Source organism: Eleutherodactylus coqui, chromosome 2 (assembly GCF_035609145.1).
Source record: "Eleutherodactylus coqui strain aEleCoq1 chromosome 2, aEleCoq1.hap1, whole genome shotgun sequence".
NCBI lineage: Eukaryota > Metazoa > Chordata > Amphibia > Anura > Eleutherodactylidae > Eleutherodactylus > Eleutherodactylus coqui.
This window is the reverse complement of record NC_089838.1, coordinates 202,353,671-202,368,903: the sequence shown is the minus strand read 5'-3', so window position 1 is coordinate 202,368,903 and position 15,233 is coordinate 202,353,671. Positions and strand designations below refer to the sequence as shown.

Genomic DNA, 15,233 nt, shown 5'->3' with positions numbered 1-15,233 from the left:
ATATGCCTGGTGTCTGTTCTGTTATACTTAAGACGTTGCTCAAGAATGTGACAGGTATTTACTTAGTACGTTTCCAAGGTGAACTTTACCATGTCAGGAATAAAACACGTCAATTTCCTCACTTACTGAAAGCAAATACCGCTGTAGAACATTATTAAAAGCTTTGGTGACTTCCTAAAAGCAGAAAGTAACAACACAGGACTTCTCTATACAGTGAATGTTATAAAATCAGTAGTAATGACTAGTGCAAGGCAGTTCTTGCCAGCAATATGTCACTATGGACAGCCATAAGTCATGATAACCCCTTTACAGAATGGGTCCAAGTGTAACAGACTGCTCCAATAGCATTAATACCCAGATTGTATAATACCTGAAAATATACAGTGAAGGCTTCCTCAAACCAATCAAAAATGATGTCATATAACCTAAATCACACTAAAGGATCATTCACACAGGGGTAAAGCCGGCTATACACAGGCATATTTGCATTGCAGAATCTGGCCCCCAGATTCCGCAACAAATACCTTCCATGGCATGCTATGGGAAAGCGCTTTTTCCTGTACATAAATCAATTGCGATTTTTTCCACTCGCGGAGGAAAAATCATAGCATGCTCTATTTTAGTGCGGTGTCCCCACAGATAGCTACCATTGAAGTCAATGGAAGCCGTCCGACTCGCGGCCCATTTGCAATTAACATTGTGGATGGGTCATGGATTCGCCTAGCAACGGCGTAGGAAAATCTGTACCGCGCATGTCCGACAGTGAGCCGTCCGGATCATACGCAGCACAGATAAGAAAAAAGGTATGTGAGGTCACCGGCTGGGCATAAGGTTGAATTCCGCTGCAGGATCCCACATCCGGAATCTTACCCAGCCCTGTGCAGGTGGCCTATGTAGTTTTGGTGCATGCAAATTGCACAGTTTGCACTGCGTATATGTGTGTATTTAGTGCGGATGCTTTTTGCACATCCATTCACTGCATTTCGTAGGCATGCAAACAAACAAACAAAAAAAAAAAACGAACTTTTTTTTTTTTTTACAGTTTACTGGCTTTAAGCATGAAAACATATAAGAGCTCCTGCACGTGATTGTGTGCCTATATACGCATGCTGCGATTGTGCTGTGAGCAGCCTAATCAGTCCCTTAGGATTATCAATTTACCTATAATTTCTATTGTAAATTATCCATAATTTCTATAATAAAAAGAGAGATTTGCCGCCAAATGGATGTGTGGATCATTGTGTTACTTCCTAGTGTAAAGTAGCCTGACACTATGAACAAAGAGACGCCTACAGTGTAAGAGGAAAATGGACCCTAGAGAGCCTTCGGGTTTTCCGGTCTAGGTCGCCACTTACTAACTCGCCCGTCCACTTTATTCCTGTGAGTTGTTGTCGTAGGGGCCCCAGTACACTGCTTTGCCCAGGGGCCCATAATGCTGTTAAGATGGCACTGCGATTCTATCATCATGTCATTTAGAGGTACTATTGCTTACCAATCCACTGCAATGATTTTTACTTCTTGCTCAGGCACGGACTGGTCTTTAATCATTAAATGAAGAATTTGTGACTAGATGAACAAAGAGGTTTTCTGTGTGATAAAGGAGTTATTTTTTTAATGCAATAGAAAACCGTTTCACTTTCAACTTCGGACGTGTTCTATTGTGAATAAAATATGGTTATAGGAGATAGTCAAAGCATTGCCTTCTTTTTTTCTTTACATCTTTATATTTTGAACAGCCCTTATTTACATAGCGCTAGGATATTACACAGCATTTTACATCACTTGACTTGGAATTGGGTTGTATAAAACAAGCAGCATATAAGTGAAGCGCTATATAACGGTTTCATACCATCACCCCATGGGCAAAATGCATTAGCAACAGCTACTCAAATCTCTAATAGTTTGCTAGTGTTTTATTTTGCAGTCCATGCGGTTTAGCTCACAGAGCATTGCCTAGTCTAGACCCAACTTTATCCACTTATTAGGCTGTGTTTACATCTGTGTTCCAGGAATGACCTGCCAGATCATTTTATCTGGTAAAAGGCCAGAGAGTATGCCGGTATCTAGATGGGCCGCCATTATAATGAATGGGGTTCATCTGGAGTCATTCAGGTTTACCGCTTCGGGTTTTGATGTTGTTCCTAGGATGAAGCCAAACAACAATAGCTCAAGGTGTTAATATGAACCCACCTTTGATCGCAGGATTAGTAATGTATGGATTTGCAGCCTCTGAATGTAAACATTCTCCTTCACCGCCTACACAGGGCTTATTCACGGGTTGTATTTTTCACAGAGAAAAATTGCGTACACCTATTTTCATTGCATATGTGTGTTATAATGCACATTTTTTTCTACACCTGTGTTGCATCCGTGTCATCCATTTTTTTCACGTGCACAAAAACACAGTGCAAGACTGTCCAGGTGATAGCAGTTGTCACAAACCACAGAAACCAGGGTGTGCAAGAAACAAACAGTGAACTGATGCCAATGCGGATGCTATGCACCCATAAATCTTTAATGGGCAACTTTGCTCTGTGAATAAGGACCAAAACAGGATATACTGTCCATATGGGACTGCATTCTTTGATGTATTCCGTTTAAAACAACCCTCTTTAAAAAAAAAATTGAAAATTGAGCCACTTGAACAGGCCCTTATATATTGAAAATAGTGAAAAATTGAAACAATAGCAGTTTCAGAAACTTGTATAACTTTTAATTTGTACAGTGATGTAACAATATTAATCTAACCCTGAAATCCCCCTTTCAGACGGGACAGAATTGGGCTGCCGGACCCTGCTAAAGCCTCAGATTTAACAGCAGCTTTTAAGCTGATTTGCAATTCCACAGGTATCCTGCAGATTTTGGTGGGAATTTACCACAGCTTGCAGTGCATCATATTCTGTCCCGTGTGAAAGGCCCTTTAAAGGGCTGAGGGAGGCTTTCAACAGAACAGCCTCTTCCAGACCTGCAGATTTAGGATTTGTTAGTCTCCACCAAAGAACCTTTGTCAGATTATGGCCGCCTGTACAAGGGCGGGTCGGATTCCGCATGCCAGTGACCCCGGCGTATCTGTCCGGCCTCTCTATTCTATTCTATTCTGCGGGATGTCCTGGCCAGCGCACATGTGCAGTATAGAATAAGCTGCGCCATCGCTAGGCAATGATGCGGATACCACGACCTTTCCACAATGATGATTGCGCAAGGGCCGCGGCACGGACGGCTTTCATTGACTTCAATGGAAGCCGTCCGTGCGTAGCCCGCACAAAATTGCAGCCCATTGGGATTTTTCCTCCACGAGCAGAAAATCACAAGCGAGTTCCGCTCGTGGACATGAAATCAAGTATTACCGTAGCATGCTATGGGCAGTATTTGCTGCAGAATCCAGAGGCGGATGCCCACTCCGGATTCCGCAACGCATATTCACCCGTGTGCAGGTGGCCTTAGGCCAGTTTCAGACAAGCATATGACGGACTTTTCATACATATTCTGCAACAGTGTTGTGGAATATCCCAAAATGCACAGATTGCTGCAGAATTAAAAATAGCAGAATTCTGCCGGAAACTCTGCATCGAAATCCACAGTGAGCCATATGGATTGTGGCACAGGATTCCAGGATGGCATATTCCACAACACCGTTGTGGAACAGTCTGTGCCGTGTGAAAGGTTCCTTATGAGCACATTTTCACACCAGTCTGATGATCAATTGTCTGGACCTGACCACACATCTATTTATCTGAACACACAGATACTGGTTGGTCTACCATCTACCTAAACAAATATTCATCTGGTGAAGAAATAGTTTTGCTGACACAGCCCCACATTTAGAGCCATATTGGCTGTTTTAGTCAAGCATGCATGTCCAATGAGATTGAGGACAAATTAGATTTCTGTGAACGCCCATTTAAAGAAAAACCATTTGTAATGGAAGACCTTTTCCCTGAAAAATTCAAATATGGCCAACTTCATTGCAGATGACACAGGATAACTAAACCGACGAATGAGCATTTTAGTTCATAGGTACATAAAATGTCATTCATTTCCAATATCAACTTCATTCACGTGTTTGGGGGTCTTTAGGATTTGAAGCACTTCAGCCCCCTTTCTGCAGTAACGGGCAGTGTTATCTATGCTGTGTACAGTACTGCAGCTTCTCTGCCATATGCAAGAGCAGAATGTAGACAGGAACCATGGTTGTGTGTATTATATAGACCGCAAGCTTCGTGCCATGTGACAGACAGGACAAGGTAGTCTTCCTAGCCAATGTCGCACTCACTGTGGATCTTGCCCTTTTCCCGGCAACTACTGTGAATTGACAGGGGCTCTAAGATCAAAGAGTAATGGTATAACAGTATCAATTCTGCTTGGAATGTTCTGTTAACCCAGAATCTTAGGAGGTAAAAACGGTCCATTATTTCTTTAGTTCCCGTGTAGGCCTTTTAAAGCTAGACGAACATACTGTAGCTCCTGCTTCAAATTTCTGATCCTTTGTTTTTACATAGCAGCTGTGATCATTCAGATTGTATCATAGGTTGTGCTTGCAGAAGCCCATCTCTCACAGCTTGACATTAGCCATAGAGAGGTGTACAATGCCATCTAGTGTGCAAGCTGTCAAGGCAATGGTACAATGACTGGAAACCTGGCATGATATTCACCATTCTAATCAAGAGGGACCCATGCACTATATTCGCTGGGTGTCATATGGTTGCTTGGCAACTGTACCAATTATCTTGCACTTAGATTTCTGCAGGCTGAATGCCAGATCAACTGGGAGAACATCCCCGAGTGTCTACTTTAATGATCACCTGTCAGCTCTCTTAGTTACTACTTGTATTGGTCATGAGATAGTTTTGGAGACTCGTCAACTTTGTTGTGTCGTTCCTCTGTTATTCCTAGTACAAGTTTATGAACAAACTCGCAAGGTTAGCATGGTAACTTTCAGTTGTCAAAAGGTTGTGTCCCTACCCAGTGATACTTTTAGCACCGATTTGCTGATGTGACTGTGGTTTGGGAGCCCCTGCTCATCTACCCAACTGGCAGCACCCAGATGTCAATTTGTTATTCCTCTATTCACACATTTCTACAACCAGTAACATGGAGCAAAATTAAAGAGGACCTGTCATCTCTTCTGACAAGCCAGGTTTAGCAATTACTTGTATTCATGACACAACAGTTCCTGAGCATCTTCTAAGCGTCCTCCTGCCCTTTGCTTTGCATCTTTGAAATATACCAAACTTAGCCTAGGGTCACACGGGGCGGATTGCCGTCGGAAATCTCGCGGTTTGGCCGCAGCAAAAACCGCGAGATCTCCGCCGGCAGAGCCGCCGCGGTTTAAGCCGCGGCGGCTTTGAAGCGGTCCGGCCGCTTGCTCTTCCGTTGCGGCCGGCGCTCCCATAGAGGAGAGCGCGGCCGCAGCGGAATGAAAAAAAGAATGAGCATGCTGCTTCTTTTGAAACCGCGGCTGCGTCCGCCGCAGCCGCGGTTTCAACCGGATTTACCGCAGCGGATTAGCCGTCCCGTGTGGACGAGATTTCTGAGAAACCTCGTCCACATGGCTGGCTAATCCCGGGCTTAGCGGCCGCGGGCGGTTTTGCCGCGGGCGGATCTGCTGCGGCAAAACCGCGGCAAATCCGCCCTGTGTGACCCCAGCCTGAATCATTCTCCCATGTAAAAGCAGGAAACAGTAGTTGTACGGTGCATACTGTCTGAACCAAAAATAGGAAGCTCAAAAGAAGAAGCTTGGATCTCTGCGGTTATGGCAAGACCTGCTGCATGGAGTGAGTAGCAACAGGAAGCAGTAATAGCACTTACATGGAATCGATCACGTTCTATAAGCACCATAACCCAAGTTATGATGCTTACAGGACAGGGAACAAGGAGTTTGGGAATGCTTTTCTTATACTTACCTGCCTCCCATGCTGTTGCCAGTGCAGGCCGGCACTCAGTCAGTAGGACTTTTCTGCAGGCTGTACAAGCACCCTCACACTGTTCTCTATGGGAGTGTACGCGCACTGCCAAGGCAAAAAAGTCATACTGAGTGCCGACCTCCCTGGTGACTGCGTGAGAACAAGGAGCCAGGTAAGTATAAGCAGCACATCCCCGGATTCCCTTATTACCTGTCCTATAAAGCACCATAACTTTGCTTATGGTGTTTATAGGACATGACGGGTTCTCTAAAAAAAAGGGAAAGAGGGCAAGAGGGGATAGCAAAATGCAAGTGGGACAAGAGAAACTGCATTAAGAGAAAATTTTTATTAAAAAACAAATAAATTATACTGGCATCATAACAATTCAGTCAGTCATTGTACAAAGGCTAGTGAAACTGGAAAAATGGAGTACATATTTAAGCATAATAACCATTTAATTGTATAATCAAGGCAAACATCAGGAGCCTGGCCAAACTGACTCATGCAACAAATCAGTCCTTTTGTAACAGAACCAATGTCTTTAAATTAGTGGTGTTTATCTGTTACATACTGTAATGGTAGATCTGCCATGCATTTTAAGTGTTTTTTTTAACACAGTAGTGTAGATTCTCCATGCCAAATATGCTCCACACGACACAGTTCGCAAAGGAGATTAGCCATTCAATTCCCCATTGAAAGTCACTGGCTAAAGTTAAAGCCTACCTCCACTCAAGAGCCAAAAGTTCAGGGATAACTGCAGTCTAGAAAGAGGTTATCGTGAGTTCTGATAATTTCTGGCCTGACTATTGTTTAAAGGGCTTATCACCCAACAGCATACCTCTGGCCATACATCTAAAAAATGTAGTATTTAAATGGTGACCATTCAAATGAATGGCCATTTACTCAATTGTGTGTAATTCCATAAGTAGTCCATGTTTTTTTTGGTTTACTTCCATGCCATCCATTTTTAACTGCCAAAAATAAAAACCAGCAGGTCCCTTTTTTTTCTGTACCACTTAGCAATGGATCAGTGAGATACTACGTCCATGTGCTGTCTTTTATTTGTGGCCCCAATTACTTGAATGGGCGAGTCTCGTCACAAAACACATCAGAATAGAACATTCTGTTCTTCACACAATGAGTCTGTGTGAAAAAACTAAATTTGCAAATAGGCGCATTGGCCATTATGGGTCCATGTGCTGTCAGTTTGGTCAGCTATAGACTGGCAGTAAGCAAAACTGAAAATAAGCTCATTTGCTCTGAAGTGAATGAAAAAAAAAAAAAAATCACCATTGACAAAGTCAGAGGCAGGTACAAGACCCTATCTCAGTTTCCTGGACCCAATGTAGTGCAATATGTGGGAGAGAGTGAAACCAATATAAACCAGTGTTATGCCCCATTTACACGGGACGACTGTCTTCTAAATGAGCGCATGAGCAGGTGACGTCACCGCTAGTTAGCGCTCGTGCAGAACCTTTAGACAGGCAGATCCTTGCCGAGAATCGCATAGTGCTCACTCAGTGCTTCAAATGTTATGTGAAACACTGAGCGGAGAGCGCCTAGACGCAACAAGTGAGCGAACCAGCAATGATTGTTATGCAGGCTGGAACTGAGCAACAAACAAAGAGTAAACTAATAGCGCATGATGGCTTCGCGTTTAGACGTAACAATTACCAGGCAAAAGATTTTGCGCGACAATCGTTATGTGTAAATTGGCCTTTTCACCTGGACATAAGCATTTGAGTGGAGTTAAGACTTTAAAGACAGTCATCATAAGAAATATTCTACATTAAGTTATATAATCACCCTTGGTCTCTCCCCAATGTTCAGCAAGACACAGGGATGGAATCCAATGAGCGCATGGGGAGAAACCTTTAGCGTACTCACAGATTATACTGCAAGATGACACATTTGTTGCAAGTAAACGTTTGAAAACTAAAACAAAGATTAAAACAGACATCAATGCAGAACTAGAAAGGATTTAAAAGTAAAACGCTTGGTGTAAAGCCACTCTCACACAAGCGTTTGCCTGCGGTCTTACTACATATTTTGTGCATTAACAATGCAGGCAAAGCAAGCTGATGACGTCACCATTTTCACCCCTCCCAGTGGCATAGTAAGCAGCGTTAAATCCGCTGCACGCAGCATGTTTAACGCATCCCATTCATTTTAATTGATGATACAGGGCGTCAAAAATGCGCTACAACGCTGAAAATAGAACATACAGCATTCATCGTATGCTCATCTGAGAGGCCCCATTGAAATGAATGGAGCTTAGTGCAGAGGTTTTAGTGGGCGCTTCCAATGCTGTAAAAGAACGCTTGTGTGAGAGGCCTAAAAGGTGAAATACAACTTGTAGGCAGACTTCAAAAACTACAGAGAGAACAACATACAGCAAAAACCAGAGGACAAGATGGTGAATATTGGCAAGTGCAATGGGCAGACTTGTAGCTGGTGTTAAGGGTTGGCATCAGCATGGCTGTACGGGCAGGAGCAGATCTTCAGGTACGGATGTTTGTTGCAACAGAGAGATGAGAGGTGGAAAAGATAACCGCTTAGACAATCATTTGCAGGTCAATCAGGACCATAAAGGTTTCTGTTGAAAATATGCATCAAAGCGAGAGAGGGCATAATCCTACAACAAAAGGAGACAAAGTTAAGCTGAAGAAGAATTAAAGATTTCATCTCCTAGAATTTCTTGTACTACTCATTTTTACAAGACAGACAAGCTGTGACTCCTCATCTGGTCTCAGGAATTGTTAGGAGGTGTTACTCTACAGAGAGAACGAGTGAATGGACAACCAGTGCAGTGACCAGCACAGGGTGGAGGCAACAGTGTAGTGGTGGGGTACTAAGAGAAGCCTGGATGCAGAGTGCAGGATAGACTGGAGATGGGAGAGTGAGGGGAAGACCGATCAGTAGCAAGTTACAGAAGTCGAGACAGGAATGGATCAGGGCAACAAAACATTTTTGCTGTTTCAAAAGGAAAAAAAAAGCAAGAAGAAAAACACAAAAGGAAAAGAAAGGAGAAAAAAGATTAGAGATAGCACACAGACAAACACAAGTGTTTTGCAGTAGTGAAGGGGTGATGTCTTGGGAAAAGGCGTATAATTGAGCGTCATCAGCATAAAGATACTACTGAAAGTCAAACATGCTGGAGCTTTGTCCAGTAAGCACTGTAAAGATGGAAAAAAATGGGGAGAGGACCGAAGACCAGACAGAGGATCATCAAGAGAAGAAGGAAAGCCAGCAAATATTACACTGAACATGCAGTCAGAGAGGTAGGAGCCCCAGGAATGTAATTCCCCAGAACTGGTGCCCCCACTGCTGGACGAGGGTTACCACCTCTACTTTGATCATTACATACCAGTATTCTCCTATTCCAGAGCCTCGCTTCAAAAAAAAAAAAAAAAAGAAAGAAAAAAAACTTGATACGTGGCAATGTGTGACTACATGTACACGAGCCTGAAACTAGAGGGACTTTTGTGTGTTCTATATGAACTCCATTTGTTTGAATGGCGTCATGCACATGAGCGAGTTTTTCCCTCCCAGCGATGCTCACATCTGCGGATAAAAGGCAAGTCTATAAGCCCGATTTTGGGCTTGCCCATGTGAATGTAGACTTAGAAGAAAAAAAATAAGAAGAAAAGCGACCCCAAGTCACTTCTTGGGCACATTCCCAGAAGGGACGAGAGTAGGCACTATTCCGTGATAGAGTATTGTGTGTGACGTATAAGGACAAGAGGGATGTCCTTATATTGAGCACAATACACAGCCATATCAGTATGAGGTATTACAATAGGTGCATGGGAGGGGTTGACCTGTCAGACCAAGTACTTGAGCCATACAATGCCATGCAGAAAACACGAGTGTGGTATAAAAAAACTGTGTGTGTGTGCACCTCGTACAGATGGCACTGTATAATGCCTGCGGAGAAATTGGGTAACACATCATGGGGCGCTTTCTCTCCTATTGTCGCTGGCAAAAATTAAAAACCTACGCATTAATGGAAAAACTTTGTAATTTTTTTCCCCCCCTTTTAATATTTTTAATTTAAAAATGAAAAAAATTCAAAAACACCTGCGTGGTAAAAAACATCCACTACACTTGATGAATACCCTTAGGGTGTTTATAAAATGGGGTCTCTTCTTGGGGTGGGGGTTCATCTGTACTGGTAGCTCAGGGGATGCTAACACAACATGGCACCTGGCCTTTTGGAATGCAGATTTTGCTGAAATGATTTTCAAATCGTGCTCCTTCCCTTCGGAGCCCTGCCGTGTGCCCAAACAGCAGGTTATATCCACACACGGGTTATTTCTAAAAACTACAGAATCCAAGTAACAAAAGAAACAAAACTCCAATTTTAAAACCATTTCTTTCTAGAACACAGCAGGAGTTAAATTTAAAAGGTCAATAAATAAATAAATAAATAAATAAATAAATAAATATTGAGCTGTTCTAATTTCTGATACTTGTTTTTTTCTAATTCCTGTGAAAACATTAAAATGTTAAATAAATAGCTTCCTAAATGCTGTTTTGAACACTTTGGTGCAGTTTTTAAAACAAGGTGAATCATAGGAGCTTTCTGATAAAGGGCTCAATGTTCACGCTGCAGAATTCCACAACATGAAAGAAAACGCAACATGCTCTATTTGCCGCGGGAATACGCGCGGCTGGCTTCCATTGTAGTCAATGGAAGCTGGCCGTCACTACATACTTCCACTCTGAGCACAGCAGAAGTATCGTGTGAATACACGTCCCCACTGGCTGCGTCATCGACCGCTGCCGGAGCGTCATGCACTACAGCCTGGCAGACTCCACTGCGATATTCCGCTAGCGAAGTCTGCCACGGCAGTGGGCATGAGGCCTTACAGGCTCTTATAATCCATGTCAGAACTGAAATGGTTCGTGTAAGCCCGGCGTGAGACAAAATTTATTGATCAAAATTTACCACTAGGAAAATTTCAATAAGTGACAGATAAAGAAAAAAAACAAACATAAAAAAAAAAAAATCTTAGAATCCCGTTGATAAGTAAAAGCAGTAAAATTTACTACCACATAAAAGGGACAGATGTCAGATCTGAAAAATAAGGCTTGGTCCTGAAGGCCAAAATAGATCATGTCCTTAAGGGGTTAAAGGAGGAAGGAAAGATACCAGGGGGGGAAAAAAAGGAGTAAAGTTAAATATTAGGGACCAATGACAGCTGGAGACACAGACTGGATGAGTTGTGAGGGAACAGGGTCACTATGGCAAGTAGAAGGGGAAGAAGAGAGAAGCCCGGAGACTATCACTTCTGTTACTGGGTTAAATCCTGAGAGTGAACCAAAAGAGGTGCAGGATGGAAGGGGGTCAAAGCTACTTGGGGGCAGAGATTAGTTCCTGCCAAATAATGTTAATTTTCTCTTTTGAAATAAGTAGCCATGTCCTTGGCCCCAAGAGTGGTCATAGCTGGAGGGAGTAAAAAAGTATCAAGAAGTTTTTATGGGCAGCAAGGAGTTACAGTGGATATAAGTAGTCTACAAACCCCTGTAAAATCTGAAAGGATTTTTTTAACTTGACAAAAATATGGCATTCTAACAGTTGTGTAGACTTTTTATATCCATTGTAAGTGATGGAACAGGATTTGTGATGGTGAAGGGCAAAGTGACAAGTTCTGGGCATGAGCCTGTAATGGAGTACCATGTACTCTAATAAAAGCAATATAGCTTTGAATTACAGAATCATAGTGTACAGTAAAGTAGAGACCTCTTCAGCTCAGAGCTTTTAGTTCTCCTTCTGCGATAAGATGAAGTGCATTTAATAACTCGCCACTTTGTCTTGCATGCCAATAACTACAATCGGTTTCACTTCACACAGTATCTGATGTATGCCAGCTGACACATCATAGATCTGCTGTTAGGCTACTTACAAAGACATGGATATCATTGAGGTCATCCCTGCTTAAAGGGGTTGTGCCAAGCTAGGTTATCCACTATCCACAGGGTAGAGAGTAACGTAAAGATTGCTGGGGGTTTCACCACAGGGACCCCAAGCAATCTTCAGTACGCTCTCTGCATGAATGAAGCGATGGTTGTACATGTGTGCTGCAGATCCATTCTGTTCAATTACTACGCCAGAGACTGCTGAGCACTCCTATCATGTGGATGGGGAATAGCTTTATAACTTGGCACAACTCCTTCAAGACTTCGCTCTTGCCCATGCATTCTGGCTTCCTTTTAAAAAAGCTTCCCTTCATGATACAACCCCCCCTAAAAAGGTGGCCATAGACTGATTTAAATGTATTGACTTTAGCAAGACCGGCTGCCCAGCTAATTATCATTAGATATTTGGCTGAGCATTGTTCGGTAGAGGTTTAGTAGGAAAAAAAAAAAAAAAAGGAATCGGCATGCTGAATTTCAACATACTCAAACCTCTTATTTTCAAGTGAGATAAGTTGCTGTCAGAAGTGCCAGTCAGTAGCTTCTTCTTAGCCCCAGGTACTGAATGTGAATGGCCGCAAGGAAAAACTTACTTTGTAGTTCAAGGGGTTATACCCGAGAGAAGAGGGGATCCCGCCCATACTAACCCAATCGTCTAAACTGGGCAACCACCTTACCAAAAAAAAACAGCTGCATGCTTTAACCCTCTGAAAGTTTCACCTTAAAAATACTAGTGTGCATACATGACAACATGATTGTAGTATGTTAAAGAGCTGTCAAACACAAACCATGAAACCTGGTAAGAAAAACAAGCAAAACAAAAATGAGACAAAAAAAAAAAAAAACACGCATATATACTCACCAGGTACCCAAATTCAATAGTTGACATTTTTGCTTGCAAAATGGACCAAAGACCCCAAAAGAAATGTGAAGATAAAGCAAATCTACAACAAAGAATAAAGGTAAAAGAAGCTCAAATTAAAAAGGATTCAAATAAGCATTACTACTGTGAAAATGTGACCGAGACCCCCTGTAACCCAGCTACATAGAAAAGATATCTAGGAAGTGGATAGTAGAAGGACCACGTGGTCCATCCAGGCTGCCCTTCTATCTTCTTAGGATAGATTGGTGCTTATCCCAGGCCGCTTGAATTGGTTTTGGAACATGAACTGCTGGAAATATTGTCCCAAGCATCTACCCCTCTATTCGTACAATAATATTTTCTGATTACTTCTGATCTCCACACTCTTACCCCAACTAAACTCAGACTGCGCCCCCTTGTTCTATTGCTTAGTTTTCTAATAAATGTATAAATAAGGTTCCGGAGGGAAGCGTTTTAACATATTTAATGATTTCCATCATGTCCCTTATTCTCCCTTCTTTCCTCCAGGCTATACAGATCAAGTTCTTTAACCTCTTTTTGACCAAGCCCGTTGGGGCCATCTAATTTTTCATTTTTTTCCCCTCCATCATCTCATTCCAGGAGCCATAAGACATATCTTTTTTTCCTTTGCAATTACTGTATTTACAGACCCCTAATTTTTTGTTGTTGTGGTCAGCGGTGCTGTCAAAGGAATTTTTTTTTTTGCGGCACGAGTTGTACTTTTAAATGGTACCATTTGTTGATCCATGCAACATCTTGATTGCTTTCTATTCTGTTTTTTGTAAGGCGAGATCGGCAAAACTAGCTATTTTTGCCATGTTATGTATTTTTTTCATGACATGCACTGTGCAGGTTACATAATGTACTAACTTTTTTTCTCCAGGTCATTACGAACAGAGCGATACATGTTTTTTTTCTTTAACATACAAAAGGGTTCTTTGGCACTCATTTTTAGCTTTACTATTAAATACTTTAACTTTTTAATTTTTGTTCCACTAGGGGACTTGATCATCACCCTAGCTAATCATTCTTCTAATACACTACTATACTTCAGTATAGTAGCGCATTAGAAAGCCACTAGCTGAGCCTCATAGGCCACCATAGCTAGCAGACCCGGAGGCTATATTCAACCACAGCAATAGCCGATCATAGCCTTAGCAACCTATCGGGACACCGTGATCACATCGTAGGGGCCTGAAGACTGACAAAGGGAAGCCACACCCTCTTTAATTTTTTTACATGCCACGATCGCACTGACTGTGGTGTGCAAAGGATTAAATAGTGGGGATTGAATTTTCTTCGGTCCCCATTGTTAGAGCAAGTGCCAGGCTGTCATTTGACAGCTGAGCACCTGCTCTTATTGGCACAGCAGACTCGTGCTGGGCTCCTCACGTAGCCACTGTCGAGAGATGGCGCTGCAGAATAAAGCACCTTAACATCCGCTGTCAAAAGATGTATGGGCGGTCATTAAGGGGTTAAGCTTTGCCCTTCGAATCCCAAAGCGTCTGAGGCTCTCCAGGATGAAAATACGAAGGCATTGTTAGTTGGGAAGGTATAACATCGGCACCATCTTGGCTTTTGTACATTTACCAAACAGGTTTCAATATTTCTATCAATTAAAGGACTCCAGGGGAAAAAAAAAAAAAAAAAAAAGACCCAGGAGCCAAATACAGATATAATTAATGTTCTAATAAATATGACCTACCGTGTGCAGTGCCCACATCGCTCAGCTGCTTATTCCTTTGTTTTCTGCCATTTACAGGTAATTTTAGTTATAATAAATGATACTACCTGCTACCTACAAGAATAATCACACCCAGAGGTTCCCCTCCTCCCCACATATCAGCATCTAGAGGTTTCCCCCTTACCAATATAATCACACCCAGAGGTTTTCCCTCCCACCTTACTGTAGTCCTACTCGGAGGATCCCCTCTTGCCACTATTCACATTACGCCCACCCGTCCATAATGACAGCAGTCACAGAAACCAAGTGACTCAGTAAACCTCTCTGGCTAGTAACTGCACATAGGAACAGCGCAGCTAAGATGACATGGCGATATCGTGACTTTAGTAAACGTGACACAGAATTTCTGTCCTCGTCATTAAAACTTCATTTTTTGGGCAAGTACGATTGCCGGGTTTTTTTCTTGTTCTACTTTAAAAAAAAGCCTTTTTGTAAAAAAAAAAAAAAAAAAAAAAAATGCTGTTGACATCGTTGTATTAGGGCTCTTTTTTGTGGGACGTCCTGTAGTTTCTATTGGTACCATATGACTTTTTGGTTGTTTATTACATCTTTTCTTGGAGGCGGGGTGGCCAAAAAAGAGAAATTCTTACATACTTTTTTTCCTGACATTTACCGTGCATGGTAAATAAATCATTACTTTGCTAGATCTGGCTTTTATGGACGCAGCAATACTTTGGTATTTATTTAGTCCCATTAAAAAAACAAAAATAAACTTTTTGCCATATTTGTAAGATGACTTTTTTTTAATACAATTTAACAAAATTATTATTTTTTTTAGTCCTTG

The 15,233-nt window shown here is 42.1% G+C and overlaps 1 protein-coding gene across 2 annotated transcripts in view; it reads right to left on the bottom strand.

Moving 5' to 3' along the window:
• Nucleotides 1–6,236: 6,236 nt before the first annotated feature.
• CHKB (choline kinase beta) overlaps nt 6,237–15,233 on the bottom strand; it is a 40,491-nt gene continuing 31,494 nt past the window's right edge. For both annotated transcript variants that reach the window (XM_066592231.1, XM_066592230.1), the window contains exons 10-11: nt 12,685–12,766; nt 6,237–8,538 (exon numbers count right to left, since the gene is read on the bottom strand). In XM_066592231.1, the coding sequence (XP_066448328.1) occupies nt 8,482–8,538; nt 12,685–12,766 (139 nt within the window). In that variant the 3' untranslated portion in view covers nt 6,237–8,481. The remainder of the gene's footprint in view (nt 8,539–12,684; nt 12,767–15,233) is intronic.